Raw genomic sequence first — 24,091 nt, 5'->3', positions numbered from 1 at the left:
AACAGAAAAAGGCAAGCTTTGCTCACTGTTTCCAATCTGTACTGTCTGAAAATAAAGCACTAACCCAGAGAAATATCAGTTTGAATGAGTTCACTTCACACATTGCAAGCGCATAACAGGTGCTCGGCTCTGCGCTGAGCTAGCAAGGCTCATCATGATATGGCTACCAGCTCTATTAGGGCAATTTTAACTTTCTCACTTCAACATCAAATCATGACTTTCAAGCCAAAGTGTGGATTAGGAAAAGCGTTTTGTAGATGTAAAAAAAAATATAAAAAAGTAATTCCTTGCTACTAAACAAGCGTATTATAAGGCACGTAAAATTAAATTTTTGTACTTATCACCTTCCTTAACAGTGAATAAAGAAAAGAAAATTGCTGTGGTTCAGCCGGAGAAGCAGTAAGTAGTAAATGATTAATGATCTTCCTTTCTTTTAGACTACAATTTTATCCTTAATAAAGTTCAGTCCTTATTGATTCAAAATTACATTTGCCTAAGTTTCTAAACAGTCAGTCAGTAAATTGTTTACTGTGTTGGGAAGTGTTCTTGTGAAATAATTGTATTAACCCTTGGGGGCCGATTTATATTTGAGCGGTCAGCCTATCCTCTGCCAGGGTGAAGGAGTAAATTACTCCATTGCGCTGGAGGAGATCATTTTGAAATGTCTGTCAGCCAGGTGACATTTTAAACATTGATAGGAATCACCGGTAAGGCGATTCCTGCCAATGCATTGCAAATTTGCCGGACAGCTTTGTCAAACATGACGGAATCATATGGTAAAGTTAAATATGTTTTTTTCCCCCCCAAAAGAAAATCCCAGATCTGGATTTACTTTTTGGAAAAAAAAAAAGAATGCCCCTCTTACCTTGGGAGTTTACACCTGTGGCGTTGGGTGGCATTGAGCACTTTTCAGTGCCCCTTACTGCCAGGTTACCTTAGGCTGTGACGAGCTTTGAAACACAGATATAATTGTAAGCCCATCTAAAACAGGTGGGGAACATATAGCTAATTCTCCATCAGCCCCTACATTTGACCACAGCGGAGATGGAGTCGTTCAACTATGATCCGCCTGCATTTAAATCGGGCGGGTGGTCATAGTCTTGGCTGGGAGGGATCTCCATTGCTATTGTGATGGAGTTACCTCTACACCAATAATTAAATCATGCCCTTAGCTCTCTATCGTAGCTCAGAGATGACTGTAGTTCAGGTATTCACAGATGGTTTTTGCACCACATAACATGCGCTCATTTTCCAAATCAGTTAACAATTGTTGCTTAGAAGTGAGTGGTATGGCCCTGCAGGCCTATTCTTGTTCTTAAGAGATTCCTGATTTTACCACAGTTTACATTTGAGACAGTACTTATGCAATCAGAGCTCTTAAGAGACCTTATACCGCTCAATGTTTCAACCCCTAACATTTTACTTTCAAATCGCCAGATATTCTTTGGGAAATATTAGATTGTATGTGTTCCTAAGCCCATTATTTTGATTTTAAGATTAAAATATCCATGTAACTGATTTGGTGCTAAAAATTGAGAGATATAATTATAGCAAGGGAAAGAGTGAAGGAAGGAAAGGTTGGTAGACATAGTGGTAGTAGATAAAATTGCAACACCTGTGAAGAATGAAGGGTATTTTGTTGCTTCCCATAATGAATGGTGTGTGGTAGCAAAATGGCAGTTCTATAGCGAAGAGCAGGCATGTGCCAAGAGACATGTGAAGAACCAAATAGCTTCCACAAAGAGCCAGAGTTAAGAAAACTCAGTTGCATCTTTCCAAGGAGTATGTTTCTTCTCTTAAAATGTTTGGATACATGAAGGGACCTGTATGCAGAGAGAAGCGCTGTGCTGTCCAACACTCTTTGAATAGTTAAGCAGTGGGCATATGTCAGACAAGCTTACTTTTTGAAGCAGTGGACTCTCAGCCAATGTTTTACTATTCCTGGGTTTTGTTAATCCAAGACGGCGGAGGGAAAGGTGCCTGCTCATTTAATCACATTCTGCCTCCCTCCCAAGTAGATTAGTGGGCGCATTTCCACTTGTAGAAAAATAGACAACTTTAAGTTTCTCCCTTAAGCTAGGGGTATAAAAAAAATTCCATGCAACATTTTTCTTGCCTTGCACGAGCAACGTTGGGGGTGGTACATGATTGCTCCCTACCCATAATGTACTTTCTCCCCACAAAATCCTATTCCAGGTCTAGACTCACATACGGAAAAGGGCATCTCTGAAAGGCTCAAACTCTGATCAACCTTTTGTGATTGAAGAATGCTTACAGGCCTACATGCTTTATGCACCTGACCCAAGTGGCTAAGTGCAAATGTTATATTGAGGCAGATACCTTTGTACAGCACAAATTTTGCATTCAGACTCATCACAATTTGTGCATTTACAGAATTTACACCTGCAGAAAAAATACTTTTTTTCCCTTCTACCAGTTGAACTAGATCTTTATGAATCCAACCACAGGCCCTAATTTCCCTAGGTCAAACAAGCATACATTTTCAAAGAAAAATGGCCAATAAATACGGGTATATGCAGATTTTGGTGTGGAAAGCACTAAAATCTGCACATTGTTTCCCATTTGAACAGATAAAGCTTGTGGATGCAGTTATGTATTTGACCCAATAAATATCAATCTCCAGTGCGTTGTATTTATATAAGGCCATTAAAAAACTCTTCTACCCGCCTCCTCCACCCCAGAAGCTTCCTGAGCCACACAAAATGTGGGCCTGTGTGGGAAAACACAATTGATGCATATTCATGTATCATTTCTGACATTATCTTTTTTACTAATCAGAAAAATTACATGCCAAGCAGAGTTGGCAAACATTAAAACGCTAGCTTCCGTAGTTGTTTAACTCACTCTGCAACTGGGGTGTATTCTTAGGAAAAATACTTGATCGAAGGGGCATCCTATTCAGGGCTTTAGATAATACAATGTGCTGTAACATATGCAGCATACTAGGGGTGAACAGTACTCCATATAAATACTTGTATTATTGATGGAGGGCATGGAATGAATAAACTTAAAATCCGATTGTTGTGTAGCCCATACATTTCTAATAAAGAATATTCCAATCTTCTTTAAAGTTCCTACTTCTTCTGATTTAATTGTGTTGTATATAGTTTATGCCACACTTGAAAAAGGAACAGGTGCCAAATTTACTCCTTAGTCACAGTGGAGCAGATTCACATACGTTCTGCAGTTTGAGCCATCTATTTACCAAGGATCTTGGTAAATTTTTGAATATGCTGTTCTCTTCCTCTGGGAAATTGTACAGCTAAACGTCTGCTTCGGTCATGTCCAAATTACATAACAGAGATGCAGGTAACATTTTCCCAAGACATCTTATGTGTGCACAACAATGGTCATACTTTCTGCTGTATATAGGCATCTCCTGTAGTCAGCTGGACTTTGTTTCCCGAGTTAGTTGAGCATTGCCGAGTCTATTGACTCTCTTGTCATTTGGGGGAAGGATCTCAATAGTTTGATGAATGTTCTTGATTATTTAAAAGCAAGTAAAGAAATTCCTTTAGGGCAGGTGAAGCTTGGAAAGGCACAGTGGTAGGTGAGGGGCTGGCACTCTTACATATTTGGGTGGCAGCACAGTAGTTTCAGTGGAAATTCCTTCTCTGTTAGTTTTTGTTTGGCCACGCGTGTTTTTCCCAGAAGAATTGACTACATCTGAAGATGCTGGGTACGCTTAGTCTGGTGAGCCTATGGTTGTATCACAACATTATATTCATAGAACTGATTGAATGACCACAGAGTGAGCGCAGAAGAAGATGGATCTCTAATATCAATCTTGTAGGGTGATAAAGGGTAAGATCTCAGGATATATGAAAAATTTGCCCTATTTAATTGTGGGGCAGAGGAGAATTGCGGCATGATGTGAGTTGCTTGTGAAGCCACAAGTAGAGACTGTATATATGAGAGGGTGCTAGAATGAAGCAGAACACACATTGAAGTCACAATTGGCTGACTTGGTGGAAAGTGTGAGTTATTATGAGCCATGTAGATCAGAACTAAGGTACTGTTTGAGAGGGCAGTAAAACTGCTTTTTATTATGCTGAGTTTGAAATCAAACATGCTAATCAGGTTTGGGCAGATTGAGACTTTGGACTCTAGTGCACATAACCGTACAGAAGACTTTGGTGATTAACTAGGAGCATTCCACATGGCTATTTCCACTAAGCTTCCATGGAGGTCATCCCCTTGCCTTTGATAATTGTGTTTAAAATGCATTCCAGAAATTGATGTGGTTGGGCTGCTGTTCTGTAATTTGTTGTTCATGCAGTATATGGACCTAACAGAGGACTCTGGGGTGATATAAATTGGTCTTCTCCTTAGTCTCTAGCTAGCAAACTTCTCCCTGCAGGCTCCTAGCATCCTGAGAGCCAAACTTTAAGATTGTTGATGATATTTTAGAAAGACGTAGTCTCACTTGGGTTACAAAAAATAAGTGTTTTTCAGCAACTAAAATGCCTCTGTTTTTGGGGGGAATATACATTTTGCAGCTTTGTAGAAGTAACTGGAGAAGGAACTCCTCAAGATGATTTGGAGGAAATTTGTGACCATGTGGCAAACACCACACTTTATAGTTGTATGGTTTAATAGCTACATAGAGTATGCTACACTCTCTTTTCAGAGCCTAGATGGCAAGGAATTACTTGCCACTACAATAGTTTGCACAGAGAAGTGTAGGTATGTTCACTATTGGAGGCCATTCCCAATGGTCTAAGTGTGGTGGTGCATGGTGCTGAAATATTGCAAGGAATGAAGATACATTGCCATACATTTAGACCTATTGTTATCTTATTTAGAAATCCTTCTGAGGCAGTGGTGCTTACATAACTAAGCAAAATGTGCTACTCTCTCATTTTGTTACTCCGGTCTGCCTCTGGTGGGGGTCCCCCAACTTACAAATTCAACAAATTGAACAATACCAAGGCCTACCTTAGTAGCTTACTTATTGAGTTAGAGCCTATTACATTACAACAATCAGAATCTGTTATCCGGTTTTGCAAATCTGGCTCACCAATTGATCCCTGCCCAACGTCCATTTTGAGGAAGGCTATTGAGGTTACCAATTTTATTTTAAATTCTATTTTCAATCAGTTACTGAGTCAAGCCTCTGTGCCTGAAAAGAGAACGTTAACCTTGGTAAAACCATTACTAGAGAAACCAAATGTGAATCCCAAGAATTTGGTCACTTACAGGCCCATCTCTCTGCCTGCTGCTCCCACTAGGATGTTGGACAAATTAGTAAATTTCCAACTTGTTAACTATTTGAAAACTCTCAAGTTTATACACCCCCTTCAAGCTTTGTTCCAAGTGCATCATTTTACGGGACTTGCCCTTTGGAAGTGTCCGAAACAATAAAACCTCTCTTGATGGGGGTAAAACTATGCAGTTCTAATTCTCCTATATCTGTCGGCTGCTTTTGATACGATATCCCCCGATATTTTATTACAGCACCTAGCCAGTATCGGAAAACAAGAAAAAGCTTTAGCATGGTTTAAGTGCTTCCTTGCTGGCAGTATACAATAGCTCACTTTGGGTTCTTGTAGATCAAGGGATATAACTTTAAGATTTGGTGAACCACAGGGCTCTTCCTTTAGCTCTTTGTTTCATGTATATATGTCTCCTCTAATCTGTTTGATGATTTCACTTGGCATCTCCACTGCGTCATATGCCAACACTCAAATGATTTTATCTCTGAACAAGAATTCTTCATGCTCTGAATTGAATTTTAAAAGCTGTTGCGGCTAATTCATTAAGTGGATGAACCGGAATCGCTTGAAATGTAATACAGAAAAGAAAACGGAAATCTTTCAGTTTGGTAAGAAAAATCAATTTTGCCCCTCAGAATGGTAAAGGAGGTCTTACCAGACATCCTCTTCCCCTGGTTGTGGCCAGAAATCTGGGAGTAAAAGTTGATACAGACGTGTCCTTTCATCATCAATTTGTGGAGGTGGCAAGAACCTGCCTTATGGGGATTAACACACTTAAAAGATTTTTTTCTCTCTTTGGAATCCAGAAAAATAGTGTCCTATGCCCTAATCACTTCCCGGATTGACTACTGGAATAGTCTTTATTTTGGAGTATCTAAATATCTAATTATGAAATTACACAACATGCCACTGTTATACTTGTACTGAAAGTTCCCCGCATGGCATTGATAACTAAATGGCAGTCGGAACTTCACTAACTTCGGTTGAAGAACAAATTCTGTTTAAGTCCCTTACAACAGTCTTTCGAGCTATTTGCAGGATTCGGCACAAATTTATCTCAGACCGACACACATTATTCACCGCCATTAGACTTTCAAGGCTGGCCAACGCAAAACATTTAGCATCGCCAAGGTTCAGTCTAAAGACCAGAGATGATGATCGTTCTCTGTGCTTGTTGCTAAGGATTGGAATCCGCCTTCCTTCTTTTTTGAAACAAACAGAAAATGAAACCTTTTCCAGAAAGCATCTTGAGACCGGTGTGTTTTTTCACAGCCCTAATCTGATCTTTTTTTGGTTCAGATTCACAGTATACATGTTTGGATTTCAGCCTCAAGATGCCCCTTTAGGGGTGATTGTTGTTGCGCTTTATAAATATTAACATAACGTAACAAAAATAATAGTTTTTGTTTTGGTAGCTATTGGCTAAAGAACAGTTGACAGTACTTAAAGACTGGGAAGGTGCGTGCAATATAATGAATATTTCACTTCCATGGAAGGATATCCAGTAGAGGCAGAAACACTCTTGTGTCCATTTTAGCTAATGGCATTGTAAAACCATCTCAAATAACCGGGAAGTCCCTTTTGTCCACCTAATGCACTGAAGCCTTCCTTCTGCCAGATTCTAATATTGGACTAAGTTGCTGACTGACAATAGGTAGCACTGAAAGGGAATTATGCATGGATAAATATGGAAATAGCTTCAAGATATTTTAAAGAAGTATTGGCTATAAACCTATCAAGTATTTGATATATCTGGATTATTTCAGTCATAGAAAGATTTAGGTCGTGACCTGTCTTCGTTTTGGAGCCAGCCCCTTGCATAATGCAGTACGTTTAACAGTGTGTCATAGGGCCTGCAGACTGTTCACGTGGCATTATAAGCCATTCAATTTCAAACCAACAGTGTGTCTTTTGTTAACAGTTAGGGAAGTCAGTTTGCATTACAATTTCCGTAGCCACCCTCCACACTTTATTCTGTTGGTTTAAATCTAATAGTTAACTTTCTATACAGATTCTGATGAAGAGTACCAGAGTAGCCCTGAAGAGTAACCTGTATGTACATATGATCGTAGGAAAGTGTATACCTACTTTATTGGAGGCAGTTGGCATCAACCAGTAAGAAAGTGAGGGTACGGATACTGAAAACGAGGAGGAACTGGAATTGTAATGGGGGAAGGGTTGTCTTTTGTCGTGGCATTTGTGAAGTTCGAGCGCCAAGTGACACAACGTCGAACATGCAAATGTAATGTCTAGAAATATTTGGATAATGTACCTAATTTGTTTGTGCCTTGAATGCAAATATAATAAAAAGTTTATAAAAAAAAAAAAAGAAAGTGAGGGTAATCCCTAAACATTGGAAAAAAGTTTGCTTAGACAACATTGTTGGCACGTTACTCCTCAATGATTGTTTTGTAACATTAACCACCTTATTTGCATTTAAATGTGAAAGAATTATAAACCATATTATCCTGTATAGGTGTTACAAGATGTTAAAATTTTTGTCAATGGGTTTTGGAAGTATCTCATTGCTGTAACTTATTCTTCCTTAATTTGTTAAACCGTCTAGGATATCAAAATATTAAGTATGATATCTTCTTCATTTTGCAGAATCTTGTCATCGAGGGCAGTGCATGATGGACTGAAAAACCAGGGTTTTAATTCCACAGAACCAAGTATGATTTGTTGTTCTTTTTCAAAATAGTTTGTATGTCATTGTAAATTACATTGAATGCTAGTTTAGTGGAAAGTGGATATCCGTGTTTGCTATAAGTCCTTTTAACTGATTACTTCAGGCAGTGGCTGAACACAAAATGATGAGGCTCCCGGCAGAATGTGACGGGGGGCTCTGGCTCTCTCATATCTCACTGAAATCCACAGGCCTTGGGTTGGAAGGGGGCCTTGTTATGGAATGATCCCCTCCCCCTCAAATTCTGCAGGTGCCTCTTGTGCCCCACCCCACATCATATACTGTACTTGGGGGAGTTTCCAGGCATTTTATACCAACAGCTGGTCTTAGAGAATGTCTTTAGGCAGAACATTTGCTTTGATGCCACTCTATGTTGTAGTTCCATCACCAAATTTCCTGCTATATTTGCATTATTGGAATTGCATATTAATACTGTGCTAGAGTAATTTATGCTGTCTTGTTTATGTTTAAATCTGTTAATTCACTGATGCCCATTGCAGGTTGTTAGTCCTGGCCCTCTCTGCAGGGTCACTCCCTAGCTTATGCCTTTACTCAACTTTTTGCTGAATTCCTTTTTGCTAGCCACAGGATTCTGCACTTTACCACTGCTAACCAGTGCTGAAGTGCTTGTGCTCTCTTCATAAAACCTGGTAAAATTGGCTTACACCCAATTGGCATATTTAATTTACTTGTAGAGTGGTTCTACCCGCGTTTGGGCCTGTAATTTAAATGCTACTTTAAACGTGTCGTAGGCCTGCCATTGCAGCCCGTGTGTGCTGTTTAAAACTGTCATTTTGACCAAGCTAAATAAAGCTTTTACCAGACCTTTCTGTTTAATACATACGCCACCCCTAGGGTAGGCCCTAAACAGCCCTAAGGGTGGGGTGCAATGTATTTAAAAAGGTAGACATGTACTTTCAAGTTCTACATGTCCTGGTAGTGAAAAACTCTTAAGTGTAGTGACAAAACTCTTAAGTTCGTTTTTCACTACTGCTAGGCACACATCTCCTATAGGATAACTTTGGAGTTACCTTGTTACATTTAATAAGCTGTAATTTCCAAATGGAAACAGGTAACCAGTTTATGTTTGGTGTCTATGGAATTTTAATGGAAAATTCGAACTATGGGGAAGTTGATTTTTTAATTACAATTTTGAAAGTCCCACTTTTAGAAAGTTGGCATTTTCCTATCTTAGCCATTTAGTGCCTGTAGCCTGAACATGAGTCACATGACTGGATTTAGCTGACAGTTGAGCTTTGTGAATTCCTCCTAGACAGCCACACACCATAGGAGGCTTAAGTGTGCATAGATGGGCCGTCACTGGCAGGATGGGAGGGAGGACTCTGGTCAGCCCCACTTATACTTAAATAGGTTGTTTCCTGCCTCCACACAAAGGCTGCATACACCCTGTAGTTAGTGTGGAGCCAGGGGAGGCAGGATGCCTGAGGACTTCAAAGGGAAACCTTTATTCACCCCACTTCAAAGCCACAACTGGGTATAAATGCTGGACCTCAGACGCCCACTCTTCAGCACATTTGTGGATAATCTGCCGGGAAGATGGATTGCAGTGATGCTGAAGGACTGCCACTCTGTTGCCCTGCTGGCCTGCTGTACTGCTGCCTTGCTGACCTGCTGCTCTTTTGCCTGGGTTAGATCGACTGGACCTGCATCTATTGAATCCAAAACCCCAGAGTGACTCCAAGGGCTAATTGGCTGACCACCTGACTTGAGCCTCAGGGGCAGACTGTTCCAACAACCTTGACCCAGCACCTGGACTCTGCCATCTGTGAGTCTACCCTGCCAAGTGACGCTACCACAGTCCTGGACCCTTGGAAGTGGGCCTAAGGAGCTCTGCCAGCCTCTGTGGATCCAGTAGAACTGGTACATCTTCTCTGCTATGTGGCCAACCAAGATCAGAACCGCCATTATTGCGTGAACCAGAACCGCCGCAAAAACCTGCATCACATCGCAGCATTGGAACCCATTTGCTTCATCTTATATAATATATGGATTATAATTTGCTTCATCTTCTATTTGGACCCCCCCACCTTCTTCTGGAGGTGAGAGGAGTCACACTGGTGGGTTTGCCCTTGGTGTCGGTTGGGCCATCTTAGTCGTTGGGTCGATGCCAGGCAGCTGACTCCACTTCGGTGCTGGTGCACAGCCCTTCAGGGTTTCCACCTTTGCCGTCTGTTTGTGATCAGCCAAATCCGGCTTGGACGTCAGCGGCGCCGTTCGAAGCCACTTCTCCTCTCAACGTCGAGGCATCGCCTTGTCTACGTAAATCAGCGTCATGTGCGAAATCGTTTGCGCCATCTGAGGGGAGTGTTACATTTCCACTTCGTTCTCATGGTGAGGCTTCTAGAAGTGTCCTTGTAGTGGGTAATGCAGGGGAGTCTGGGCTTTTACAGCCTATATCTAAGGGTTATTCAATCTCCTTTGGAGGAGAATTGGATATCTGCACTTGCTGAGGCTAGTGGGCTGTAGTCTTCCCCAGCCAAGGGTCTTCTTTTCCCTCCTAGCCTTGCTACTGAGGCGAGTTCCTCCTTTGCAGATATGTTTAGGAGAGTGGCGCAGTTTGTTGCTACTGCCTACAGTGGAGAAGTCCACAGACCTCTGATAGAGATCCTTTACCAAGATCAGACAGGAGAGGAGCATGTTCCTCCATACAGTGAAGCCCTGTATGAAATATTATTGGGTTCTTGGGCCAGTCCTGATACAGGGGTCTCGGTGGACCGTGCTGTATCGCTCCGGCACCTGCCTGCTCCTGGTGACCCACCATGCCTCCTCAGGCATCCTACCTCTCGTATTCTGGTAGTTCAGGCTGCTACAGCTTCACAGAATATTGATTCTTTAACTAATGCTCCTTTAGATAGAGATTTTAGGAACTCAGATTTATGGGGCAAACACATTTTGTTTCTTCTGCTAGTTCTCCTTAAAGGGTCTACTAAGACGTCCTGTGGTCTTGGGTGTTTTTCTCACGCCTTGTGGGATTCCTTGCAGGCTGTTGCCTTCACTTCCGGATGACCTCAGTTTTAATATTGACCAGTTGATTAGAGATGGCCAACATGTTGCTAAGCTGATAATTTGAAGTGGCATGGACACTACTGATTCAGTAGGTTGAGCTATGGCATCCTCAGTGGCACTACTGTGTCATGCATGGTTAGGAAATTCAGGTTTTTAAAAACCCATCTTTTTGGTCCCCTGGCCGACTCGGCATTACAGCATTTCCGTGAAAGGCTAAGTAAAACAAGTCTTAATTTCACTTTCTCTGCTTATATGTTCTTTATTTTTGTCCCAATAGTTAGGTTATATGAGTGATATAAGAATTTTTATTTCTTATATGTCTAGGCTTGTTAGTGCAATGCCATGATCGCCTGTTGGTTACACTTGATTTGGTGTTTCTGCGATTAGCAGATGTTATTGTTTCAATACTGTCTTTAAAGGTTTATGGGGTACAACGATACGTACTGTATAGTTTTCCTTTGTCTCTTTTCCTCTGATGGTGGGCTTCATGCTCAAGAGGTCATTTGCAAGTGATGTGCCTTCCGGTTAGGAAGTTTACCCTTGTCACATGCTTCTTTGGAAGCAGTTTGGTATGCTGGTATAAATTACTTTTACTTGCAGTTTTTCTTATAGGGACATATTGCTTATACCAATTATGAGACCTTCTATACAGACTCTATGCTTATTCTTCTTTGCGTATACTCTGACTTTCCACTTCAGAGCTATTTTGGTCTCTGACTTGACTAATGCAGTCCTTTTCGACACTTTAGCGGAGTGCACTTTTCATTGAATTCAGGTGGTGCTCAGATGGTTTTTGCGTTAGATTATAGTTTTTAGATTGATTTTTTGTGAACTGGTCAGGCCAATTTTAACATGTGATGTGTTTCTTACCTGCAAACTGCACTTTGCTCCCTAGAAGTGTGCTCCTCTTTGCTGGAGCTGTTACACACGGCAAGTTCAAGATTTCTGTTTCTTCTGAACACTTATAGTCTAATTTCCCTCCATTTCTGGAGGTTATATTATTTCCTATGTTAATTTTTTAAACATGGTTGTTCTGCAAACTCTGCTTGTAAGGTTATCTGAGATGCAATGTCGGAATATTTTAGCCCTTAGGGGTTACTGTTGACGGCCATGGCCTACACGGTTTGGAAGGATTTCAGCTTTATCAAAAGAGAAGGTTCACTTCTTGATCCTTCTCTTACTTAAGAACATCCTGGATGTTTCCTTATTATTATGCATGATATTTTGATAACATCCAACCTCCACACAGGAAATTTGTGATTATCTGGCTCCTTGGTGGACATTTTTAAATTTCTTACTCAAGTGTACAATACATATATCCTTGACCGATGAAATCAGTTAGATTTAGGTTCTGCCTTGTATCTCATGGGGACAATAACTCCAACTGGATATCCCTTTTTTGGGAATTTTCAGGAGTTTGGTTTTTCTTCATCTTGATCTACCAGGCCAAGTGTGGTCATAAATCGACTTGCTACTGGCAAGTGTTCATTTCCAAGTTGTTTTCTTTAGGTGGTACCAGCCGTTAAGATAATTTTGGCAGTCAGCATTATTTTAATTCTAAGTCGCCCAGGTTGTTTTATTGAGGGTGTAACCTCTCTCTTGATGTTTGTTGTATGGACCTTGGGCTAGTTTTTCAGTTCCATTGATTGATTTATGTGTGTATACAGTGTATAGATAAGTGTGTTGCATATGTGATCTGAAAGAGACATGTTAGTGATAGATTCCTTACCTTAGAATATCCCCAGGCGTCAGACTGGATCCGGAAAGTTTTCTGTAGCTGTACCCCTGCGCGTCAGTAGGTGGCGTTGTGCGGCTCCGCATCCGTCACTGGCGTCGTAAGCGCCGAGATGACATCACGGAGACTACTAAGGCACCACTCATGCGCGCTGACATCAGTTCTTTCTTTTTGTATGCCAGCAAGCGCGGATCCGGATAGAGCACGTACCTTAGTCACTTTTTGACTTCTCTTCTGAGACTTTTTGTCTCCCCTTTTTTTCTCCTGGTGCACGGAGGGATGCCTGGCTTTAAGTCTTGTGGGGCCTGCCATTGCAACATGTCGAGGGCGGACCCCCATGATGTTTGCCTCTACTGCCTGGAGACCAACCATGATTCCCGGTCCTGCAGGGACTGTCGAGCCATGGCCCCGAAGGCCTTGAGGGAGCGACACCGGAAGCTGCTGGAGGTCCGGCACTCGTCCCAACGCCGCTCCAGGTACCGTTCCCTGGACCGCTCGCGGGGCCGCAGTCGTCGCTCCCCGGGGGTTCCAAGTCTTCGCTCTCAGATTCCTGTAAGCGACGCATAGAAAGAAGTCACCTTACCCGGGTCCGTCGGCGACTCCCAAACAGGTGCAAGAGTTTCTTGCCACCATGGACTGCCTTTTTAGGTCTCGGGCTCCCGCCGGCGTGCCTTCGGGTCCCGTGTCCAGATCCTGTTGCCCCGTCAGCGCCACCGGCGGATCCAGCTTCGGCGCCACAGGATCCTACACCGTTGGCTCTGGCCCCGGCGCCATGAGGTCTGGCGTTGCCTGCTCCGGCCCCAGCGTCACCCTCGGCTCCGCCTCTGGTGCCGCAGAGGTGCCGTTCATTCCACCCTTGCCCCGGTTCCAGGACCATTTAGTTCCTACCTGGGATCCGCATTGGAAGACGGCGCCGGCCCGGCCCTGGGCGGTGCCGTTCACGGGGCCGTTTCCGACGCCGTATGTCCCCTCTGCCGCCGCGACCGGTTCCTTCGGCAACGGAGGTGGAGGATGACTGGGAGGGGTCCAAGGACCCTCTTGCCCATCAATGTGAATCCGAGCAGGACTGGGTGGACGATCTGGAGGACGCCGGCGAACTCGATGTCTCTTCTGACCCGGGGTTTGCCTCTCCCCCACCTACGATGGAGGAGGGCGCTTCCTACACGATGGTGCTCCATCGGGCTGCTGAGGTCCTCAACCTCAATCTTCCTACGGTGGCCCTCAAAACTAACCTCCTCACCGAGGTGCTCCAGACGGCGTCTACTTCGTCAGAGCCACTGCTACTCTTCAATGATGCCCTCACCGACGTCCTGTTGGGCACTTGGTCGCGACCGGCCATGGGGGCCCCTATAGATAAGAATGGCGCCAGGCGTCACCGCCCAGCGCCTGGTGACCCCGCGTTTCTGACCACTCATCCCACGCCTGAGAGTCTGGTCATCCAGGTCGCGACGTTGCAGAGTGCTTTTCCTACGGCTCCGCTGGATAAGGACTTTTCGGTAAGTGGTTGTTCTCTTCAGCCAGCTTGGGGCTGCGGTCGGAGAACACCGCCTGCTTTTTGGGCCGCTATTCCCACGCGTGTGGGATACCATTGCTCAGGTGTTGCCTCAGTGTCCTGAGGAGGTCCAGGCTGTACTTTCCCAGGCGGTTGCTGAGGGTAAGGATGCGGCTAAGTTCGCCATTCGGTGTGATTTGGACACCGCTGACTCATTGGGCAGGGCGATTTCGGCGACTGTGGCGCTGCGTCGCCACACCTCGTTGCGTTCTACTGGGTTCTCGCCCGATGTCCAGAGCTCGCTCATGGATATGCCCTTTGATGGCACTCGCCTGTTTGGCGATAAGGCTGACAGTGCACTGGAGCGTTTTAAGGACTCACGAGCCACGGCCAAGTCCTTGTGTCTTTCCACGAAGAGCCCAGCCACTCCTGGTTTTCGTTCCTTTCGTGGCCAAGGCAGGGGCGCCCAGGCACGTTCCTTCAGCAAGCCTGTGCAGAACCAGCATCAGCACGGACACGGTTTCCGCAGGGGTGGCTCTGGGAATCAGCGGGGGGGTCAGTCCACCTCCGCCGCTTCTACCTCCAAACCTTCCTACTCCAACCTTTGTGGAGCACCCCATGCCGGTGGGTGGCAGGATCTGCCACCACCTCCCCCACTGGCGCGATATCACATTGGACAAGTGGGTGTTGCAGATCATCCGCAGGGGTTACTCCCTTCCCTTTCAGTCCTCCCCTCCAGCCATGCCACCTCGGTGCCACCGCATGTCGGGGGATCACTTGGTACTTCTCCAGCAGGAAGTTACGGCCCTCTTGACCAAGGGGCCATCGAGTGCGTTCCTGGGCTGGAAGTAGGTGTGGTTGTTATACCCACTACTTTCTGGTCCTCAAGAAGGACAAAGGGGGCCTGCGCCCCATCTTGGACCTCCGGAACGTTAATCGCTTCCTCCGGAAGGAGAAGTTCAAAATTCTGGCTCAGGTCCTGGCTGCCCTCAACCCTGGAGACTGGATGGTAGCGTTGGACTTGCAGGACGCATATTTTCAAATCCCTGTCCTGCCGGCCCACTGGCGTTACCTGCGGTTCACGGTGAGCCCGGAGCATTTTCAGTTTGCTGTGCCCTCCTTCGGCCTTACCAGCGCCCCTCGGGTGTTTACGAAAGTGATGGCCGCAGCTCATCTGGGCAGGTCAGGGGTGTCAGTCTTCCCCTACCTCGACGACTGGTTGTTGAAGGCGGGCTCGCCCCAGGCAGTCGTCAACCACCTTAAGACTACGGCCGACCTCCTGCATTTGCTGGGGTTCTCCGTCAACGTGCCGAAGTCGCACCTGAGTTCCTCTCAGAGGCTCCCCTTCATTGGAGCGGTTCTTGATTCAAGGCTGTTTCAGGTTTATCCTCCCGAGCAGCGAGTCCGGGATATTCAGGCTATGATTCTGATCTTTCAGCCTCTGTCCCGGGTTTCAGTCAGGATGACCCTCCGGCTTCTGGGCCTGATGGCCTCCTGCATCCTGCTGGTAACACATTCCAGATGGCATATGCGGGCTCTGCAGTGGCACCTGAAGCTCCAGTGGGCGCAACATCAGGGCAACCTGTCCGATCATGTCCAGATCTCGGAGGGCACTGCACAGCAGTTGCAGTGGTGGCTCACGAATCGCGATTGGGTCAATGGCAGATCCCTCTCCCTTCCCCAACCGGAGCACACAGTGGTGACGGATTCGTCCCTCCTGGGACGGGGAGCCCATTTGGGAGAGGCGGAGATCAGAGGCCTCTGGTCTCCGGCGGAGTCCCGGCTCCATATCATTCTGTTGGAGCTTTGGGCGATCCGACTTGCACTGAAGGCATCCCTTCCTTCTGTCCGGGGAAGTGTGGTGCAGGTGTTCACGGACAACACCGCCGCTGTGTGGTATTGCAACAAACAGGGCGGGCTGGGTTCTTGGACCCTATGTCAGGAGGCTCGGCACCTCTGGACATGGCTGGAACATCAAGGCATCACCTTGGTGGTTCATCACCTCGCAGGATCTCTGAACGCCAGGGCGGATAAACTCAGCCGCCAGTGCTTGATGGATCACGAATGTCATCTGAACTCGGACGTGGTGCAAGGTCTCTTTCTGCAGTGGGGAGAGCCTTGGTTAGATCTATTCGCCACTGAAGAGAATGTCATCAGTTCTGCGCGTTGGAATTTCCAAGGCAGCACTCGCTCAGCAACGCTTTTCGTCGCAAGTGGAGTTGTGGTCTATTGTATGCCTTTCCGCCTATACCACTTCTGCCCAGAGTGCTGAAGAAGATCTGGCGCGACTGGGCCCAAGTCATCCTTGTGGCTCCGGATTGGGCACGAAGATACTGGTATCCCGAGCTACTCAGCGTGGCTATCGATCCCCCGATCCGTCTGCCTCTTCAGTAGGATCTTCTGTCGCACCAGCAGGGGACAGTCCTCCACCCGAAACTGTCCAGCCTCCACCTCCATGCGTGGAGACTGAGCGACGACCGTTGACAGCCTTCGATCTTCTTCCCGAAGTCTGTGATGTCATTCTGGCAGCCAGGCGTCCCTCCACTAAAACGGTATACGCCTGCAGGTGGAACAAGTTTGTGGCACGGTGCACAGCAAAGGCTGTGGATCCCCTTTCTGCCCCTCTTTCTGAAGTTCTTCTGTTCCTTCTTTCTTTGGCCCAGCAGGGCTCTGCTCTGGGCACTATCAAAGGTTATCTTTCGGCCATCTCCACCTTTTTGAGGCTTCCAGATCAGCCTTCTGTTTTTAAGTCCCCGGTTGTTAACCGTTTTCTTAAAGGCATTACGCACACGTTTCCTCCCGTGCCGTTCATCATGCCTCAATGGAACTTGAATCTCGTTTTGACCTATCTGATGTGTGCTCTTTTCGAGCCCCTTCACACCTGTCTTTTGCGTCGTCTTACTCATAAGATGGCTTTCCTGGTCGCTATCGCCTCTGCCAGAAGAGTGAGTGAGCCCCAGGCTCTTTCTTCCAAACCTCCTTTCCTTTCTGTTCATCCGGACAAGGTGGTGTTAAGGACCCGTCCTTCTTTTTTGCCAAAGGTGGTCACTCCCTTCCACATCGGACAGTCCATCACTTTGCCTACCTTCTTTCTGCCTCCACATCCTTCAAGGGAGGAAGAGAGGCTCCAAAACGTGTGCGTGCATTATATCTAAAGTGTACACAGCAGTTCAGGGTGGATGACCAGCTTTTCGTTGGCTACGTGGGCGTCAAAAAAGGTCGGGCTGTGCACAAATGGACCATCTCTCGGTGGGTCGTTCTGTGCATCAAAGCATGTTACTCCGTGGCTAAGAAGGAGCCTCCTGTGGGGCTGCGTACCCATTCTACCAGGGCAACTGCAGCCACTACTGCCTTGGGACGTGGCGTCCCCTTGCAGGACATTTGTCAGGCAGCTACGTGGGCCTCGCTGCACATGTTTACCAAGCATTACTGCCTGGACAGTCAGGTCCAGAGTGACGGCATCTTTGGCCGTTCTGTTCTCCGTGACTTTCTGGTGTAATCTATTCGCAGACCCACCACCGGGGTTGGTATTGCTGGGGTATCTATTCTAAGGTAAGGAATCTATCACTAACGTGTCTCTTTCAGATGCACAAGTTACTACTTGTGTAACAATATATCTGTAAGAGACATTAGTTAGTGATAGATTCCTTACCGCCCCACACATCCTCCCCGTTCTGCGAACTGATACTAGGGTTAAAATCATCACCCTTTCAGGGCCCTAGTTTCATGGCACCAGTGGTCAGTTTCTTGCATGGCTCTGTGTTCCTAGCGCGGAAAGTCGAGTACAGAACTGACGTCAGCGCGCATGGGTGGCACCTAAGTAGTCTCCGTGACGTCATCTCGGCGCTTACGATGCCAGTGACAGACACGGAGCCGCACAAGCCACCTACTGACGCGCAGGGGTACTGCTACAGAAAACTTTCCAGATCCAGTCTGACGCCTGGGGATATTCTAAGGTAAAGAATCTATCACTAACTAATGTCTCTTACAGATATATCGTTACACAAGTGGTAACTTGTGCTTTACACATACTGAGATATATTTTTGCTATATATAATAAGACAGGATGTTCATTCTATCATTACGAGTTTTTATTGTGAGATGCGATTTGCTTATCTCTAAACTATAAGTTCTGGGTATGTGCTACCTGGTGTGTGTGTGATCTGTTAGTTTCAGCCAGTTGGTTCTCTTTGAGAACTTTGGTAGGGATTAGTTTGCAGACCCTCCTTTGGTGGGTATAGCTATGGTATTTCAGTCAAACATTAAGGAATCGGTAGCTAGATGTCTCTATCAGATAAAAAAAAGTTACTTACCTTCGTTAATGTATTATCTGATAGTCACAGTCTAGCTGCAGATTCTGAACGCCCTACCCATCCTCCCCGCTCTTGCAAACGACCTGTTATGTAAGGGTTATACCCTTTTTCAGCACTGGTTTTTTACTCCAGTTATCATTGTTTCATGTTCTTGTGTGGTTTAACGACCCATATCTCACAGATCTTGCTATACCATACATTTCCATTTTCTAGTTGTTCTTTCAAAGATGTATTGATCTTTTTGGCACACTGTTTTCCCAGCCAGTTTCTATAGTATCTCCATGTTCTGGCGCGGAAGGTTTCACAGCAAAAACTTCCGTCCGCGCGCCGGAGGGGATTTATATGACTCCACTGACGTCACAACCAATATCTATGTCATCACTGAGTCGTACAATGCCATCCCCCGGCACGCAGAGGTGCTGCTGAAACATTTCTGGATCCAGTCTGGTGCCTGTGAAGGACTCAAAAGTTAAGGAATCTGCCACTAGAATGTGTCTCTTAACATATATTATGTTACCGAAGGTAAATAACTAGTTTATCATGTAGTCAGAGTTTTGAGAGATCTGGAAATAACATTAAGGTTAGCCACCATTATTATCTGAGCATCTGTACTCCGTCATTACTAATATGCCTCCATGTTAAATAACACTATTTGTGTCCCAATTGTTGAAGCTTCGATAATGAACCCCAACTATATCTCAGAATAATGGGAGGGTAGAGACATGCAAGTGATGCTGCTGAGGGTTTCCTGGAAGGCACACACAAGCACATTATGTCCTCTTAACATGGTCCCTTTAAAATGTTTGTGGTATGATTCCACAAGGTGACCATCTTTTCACATAGCTTCAGTGGAGCACACTATAGATTAAGGGCCTGATTCACCAAGATTTCCATACATGTACGTTTCACTTACAAGTGGAAAAGGGCATATGTAAAAGTGCAAGGCCACTTTTGGAATTTACCAAAGTTGGGTTTGCACTGTTAAAATTATTTACTCACATTGAGCTCCATTCACAAAGATGTTGATATGACTTACTCTTGTGCTACTCCTGAATTACAGAGCTAAGCCAGGAGAACATCCGTGTTACACCTTACATTTTTGAGTAAAGCAGAAGTTCTACAGGAGTAAGTCACACCTAAATCAACACCAATCTTTGTGAGTTGAACTCATAAAGTTATTTCTATGAGTAAATCTGCTACAGGGGCTGGTAGTAGTACTTATAGCACTGGAATGCTCTGTGAGTTTGTGCACTCCCTTAAGCTTGCACTTTTGTTGGGTATGCAGGAACTCTACTCTGACACCTTGACACTGCGAAAAAGGTCAGAAATGTATCTGTGAAGGGGCTTGAGTAATACTTTTCCAGAGTGTTAAGGAGAAGGAAATTCCCCTGTATTGTTGGGAGAGTAGGGGCAGGTGTTACCCAAAGGAGAAACATTTATATTTTCTCTTTGCAGAAGACAGCAAAAGAAAGTTATCATCTGTACCTACGCTTGCTTGCCACTTTTTGGCATGAGCACAATATACATGTCTATACCTCATTTCACATTAAGTAAAACTAAAGTACCTGCCTGACTACTAGGTAAGTGAAACTCCCTTTGTGAAAATAAAAATGAGAAAACCCCTTTCCTTTAAAAAAACAACAACAAAAATCCTAAAAAAGAATGACATTCAACAAAACAAAAACACCAAGAGAATTGGACAAAAGAGCCAAGAAAATGTCACGTTAAAAAACAGTTAAGAAGAAAATGCGGCATTAATGGAAGTGGGGAGAAATATTGTATGTAGGTAGGAGCTGAAGCAATAGAGCAATGCTATGGGTTAAGGGCCCGTGATATAGTTAAATGTTTAGGCAATGGCAGAGGCACTAGAATATAGGCAGCGGATGAAGTACAGCCATACACCTAGGAGTTGAGGTAGTAGAGTATTGGTACAACTAACTGTAAAACATTTAAGTGAGGTAAGGGTTTAGACAGGTATAAGTAGTAGTAGAGGAACTAGAGTTCAGGGATAGATAGCAGTGGAAAAATGAGGGTACAGATACCAGGGTAGGGTTGGAGTAGAGGTATAAAAGTAGAGGTAAAGGGACTAGGCCAGGGGTTACATGCTAGGGTGTATGTAGGAGTATAGGTACAGTTGTATAAGTTGGGGTAGAAGCACTAAGGTACTGCTACTTAATGATATTCTAGGGTATAAGTAGTGGTTCAGAAGCATAGGCTGGCAACCAAGCATGTAAGCAGAATGAAAAGTAATAGGGGTTAGGCAGGGGTTGAGATACTATGGTATAATTAAGAGTAGCCGTACCAAGATCTAGCTAGAGGTAGTTGAAAAGATACTAAAGTAAAGGCAGGTGTAGAGGTGCTATTTTTGAGATGAGGGTATGATCAGCAGTAGAGGAACTAATATATTGGTAGGGGTGGTGGCACTAGGATAGACGCAAGAGTAAATGTACCACGGTTGGGGGAGGAGCCTAGCGCGCATCCAAGATGGTCGCGTGAGCACAGGGCTCCCCGGACCCTTGCCGCTCCTCGGAATTTATCCTGAAATTATCCTGACTTGGCTGACGGAATCTGGAAGGCGAATTCTGGCTGAGCTTGGATCTTCTTTCATAAATCAAATCGGACCTGGGAATCCTGATCTACGGTGGTTGGAACTTTCGAGGCCCAATCGATGGCTGTGCCCGGTGTGAGGGTGACCTGTGGAGCCGGGGTGTAATTGAACAACAGCGGCAGCGGATCTGTGCCAGGGGCCGCTCCAGTACTTTCGGTTTCACTTTTGGATCCCTGAGGGGCTGGAGATCGTCACTGATTGGAGCGGCTGGGTGTTTATCTCCGCTGGATGCCCGTGTCTCCGCTTGCCACCAGTGTGTCCGTTGATTTTTGTTTCTTCGCCCGGCCGCACCATGGTACTTGGTGCGGCTTCTGACTGAGTGGCCGGCACCCCCCTTGACGCTGGGCCGGCGGTCCCCGTTGGTGAGCGTGGTTCTCATGGGTGGCAGGGGGGGCCCCGAGGGGCGTAAGACTAAGACATCCCTCCGCGGGGGTCCGGTCCAGACGAACAACATGGATCGCTATACTCAAGGAAGAGGGTCCCCCGGAGCGGCTGGAGCCCCCTCGGACGAGGCTGGTGGTGGCGCGTCCATGCCCTCGGATCCGTCCCTGCAGGACATTATGGGCGCCATTAACGGCATCAAGGAGACTATTGCTACGCAATACGAGGCCTTGGCCCGTAAAATCGACACGGTGGCTATTGATGTCGCACTGATTCGGGCGGATCTCTCCAAGACCAACGAGAGGGTCCAATCGCTTGAGGTGCGGACGTCCACCCTGGTTACGGATGTGTCGGACCAGCGGGCCACTCTCGGCGACCTCAAGTCGGCCAACGATCTGATGGCCCAGCGGCTGGAGGACTTTGAGGGACGGGCCCGCCGCAATAACGTCCGAGTCGTGGGCGTCCCGGAGTCCTCCGACAACCACCCGGTGGATCTCTTGGTGGAAGAGCTCATCCTCAAGCATCTTGCCCCCACCGGCCTGAGTAAGTTCTTTGCCGTGGAGCGGGCCCATCGAGTTCCGGGCGGTCGGCCGCGGCCGGGGGCCCCCCCGAGGCCCATTGTTGCCAAACTTTTCTACCACAGAGACCGAGATGTGATTTTGCAGGCCTCGCGGGCCCATGGCCCGGTCCGCCATGAGAATGCGTCTATTAACTTTTTCCCGGACTTCACCCAACTTGTCCAGAAGCAAAGGATGGGCTTCCAAGGGGTAAAGCGTCGCCTCCGCGACCTGGGTCTCAAGTACTCCATGCTTTTTCCTGCTAGGCTCAGAGTGGAGCACGAAGATCGGACACTCTTTTTTGACTCTCCCGCGACTGTGAGTGACTGGCTTGACTTGTTGCCGGGCCGCGGGGACCGGCCTGCGTTCTCTCCTGGTACCGAGGGTGGCGGGTCTCCCTCGGAGTGACTTTGGTCCTTGATTTTGCCATTCTGTACTGTTCGGCTGGGTTCAACTTCTCTGTTGCATTTTGTTTCATTATGATCTATGTGGGGGGCGGCTGGGGATGGGTCCCTCTCCTCCTCCGGGGTCTTTCCGTAGAATGGGGTTTATGGGGCGACAGGCACACTGCAAGTTGGGGTGGTTTTTTGGGTCGCAGGGGTGCAGGGTGGGGGGAGTTGGTAGTTGGGGGGGGTTGGGGGGCTTCGATTTGTGTGTTTTGTTTTTCATGCGAGGTTTTTGTTCTGTTCTTGTCTTGGGCGTTGCGCTCTCTGCTGGGGGACCCTTGATCGATTGGAGGGAATGGGGGGAGACGGGTTGAGGTTGATGTCTTGGAACGTCAATGGATTGGGGGACCGTATAAAACGGGGTGTTGTCCTGCAGTACCTGCGACATATGTCTCCTGATGTGGTGTTTTTACAAGAGACGCATCTGGTGGGTAACGTTTGTCATGCCATGAACAGGGGGGGGGTACCGACTCGTTGCCCATTCTGGTTTCACCACTGGCTCTAGAGGGGTTGGCATTCTCCTGCGATCTTCACTTCCGCTGGAGATCACCAGGGTAGTCCCGGACGACAGAGGGCGCTATGTGGCTTTGACTGGGCGGTGGGAGGGGCAGTCCCTTTCCCTGGTCTCTGTCTATGTCCCCCCGGGCCTCCAGAACTCCACCTTTTCCGATTTGGGTCGAATGCTGCTTGAGCTTCCTGACAGTCTTCTGCTTATGGGTGGGGATTTCAATTCGGTGGTCTCGGGCGACCGGGATCGCCACCCGCCCAGGGCCCTCCCGGCTGCGCAGGCGTGGCTTGGCGGATTCATGGAGACCTTCGGTCTGGTTGATTGCTGGAGGTTAATGCATCCTACACAGTGCCAGTACACCTTTCATTCGGGGGCGCATGGGAGTCTTTCAAGATTGGATTACTTTCTTATGCCCGCGGCCCAGACTGCTCGGATTCGAGAGGTCAAGCATTTGGCCCGGGGTATCTCTGATCATTCCCCACTGTGGTTGCTTTTTGACACTGGGACGCGGTCTGCTGGGCGGATCGCTCCCATTAACCCTTGGTACCTGCGGAACCCCACGATCCGCTATAGTCTGGTCAAGTCGATTGACCAATACTTCCTTGAGAATGATGGGTCGGTGATGTCCGCAGTGTCCCTGTGGGAAGCCTTTAAGGCAGTACTCCGTGGGCATGCCTTATCCCAGATTGTGGCGGCTAAGAAGGTCGGGACGGAGGAGGTGGAGACGCTGGAAACCGACATCTTGGGGTTGGAGGCGGCCTTGGAGACGGGTGTCTCTCCGGATGGGCTGCATGCCCTCAGCCTGAAACAGTTAGAGTATAAGTCCCTTGTTACGGACGCTGCCCGGACCATGTATAGGGAGCAGCAGGGTAGGTTGTATGATGCTGGAGACAAGGCTGGTAAATTGATTGCTTGGCTGGATAGGAAGGAGAGAGTGAATCGTGTGGTCCCAGAGCCCTGGGTTGCGGATGGAGTGTGTGTGACTGAGCCTGGCGAGATTGTGGAGTGCTTTGCTGACCACCTCCGGACGGTGTATTCCCCGGTGTCTGACAGAGATGAAGACGACTCTCGTCTTCTACTACGGGATATTGTCCTGCCCGG

The 24,091-nt window shown here is 46.7% G+C and overlaps 1 protein-coding gene across 2 annotated transcripts in view; it reads left to right on the top strand.

Moving 5' to 3' along the window:
* SFMBT1 (Scm like with four mbt domains 1) overlaps positions 1–24,091 on the top strand; it is a 482,765-nt gene that overhangs the window by 362,208 nt on the left and 96,466 nt on the right. For both annotated transcript variants that reach the window (XM_085624542.1, XM_085624541.1), the window contains 2 exons: positions 357–399; positions 7,845–7,909. In XM_085624542.1, coding sequence (XP_085480668.1) covers positions 357–399; positions 7,845–7,909 — 108 coding nt within the window. The remainder of the gene's footprint in view (positions 1–356; positions 400–7,844; positions 7,910–24,091) is intronic.

This window comes from Triturus cristatus, chromosome 9 (assembly GCF_964204655.1).
Source record: "Triturus cristatus chromosome 9, aTriCri1.1, whole genome shotgun sequence".
Classification (NCBI taxonomy): Eukaryota; Metazoa; Chordata; class Amphibia; order Caudata; family Salamandridae; genus Triturus; species Triturus cristatus.
The sequence above is the reverse complement of the archived record's forward strand: the minus strand, read 5'-3'. Positions and strand labels throughout refer to the sequence as shown.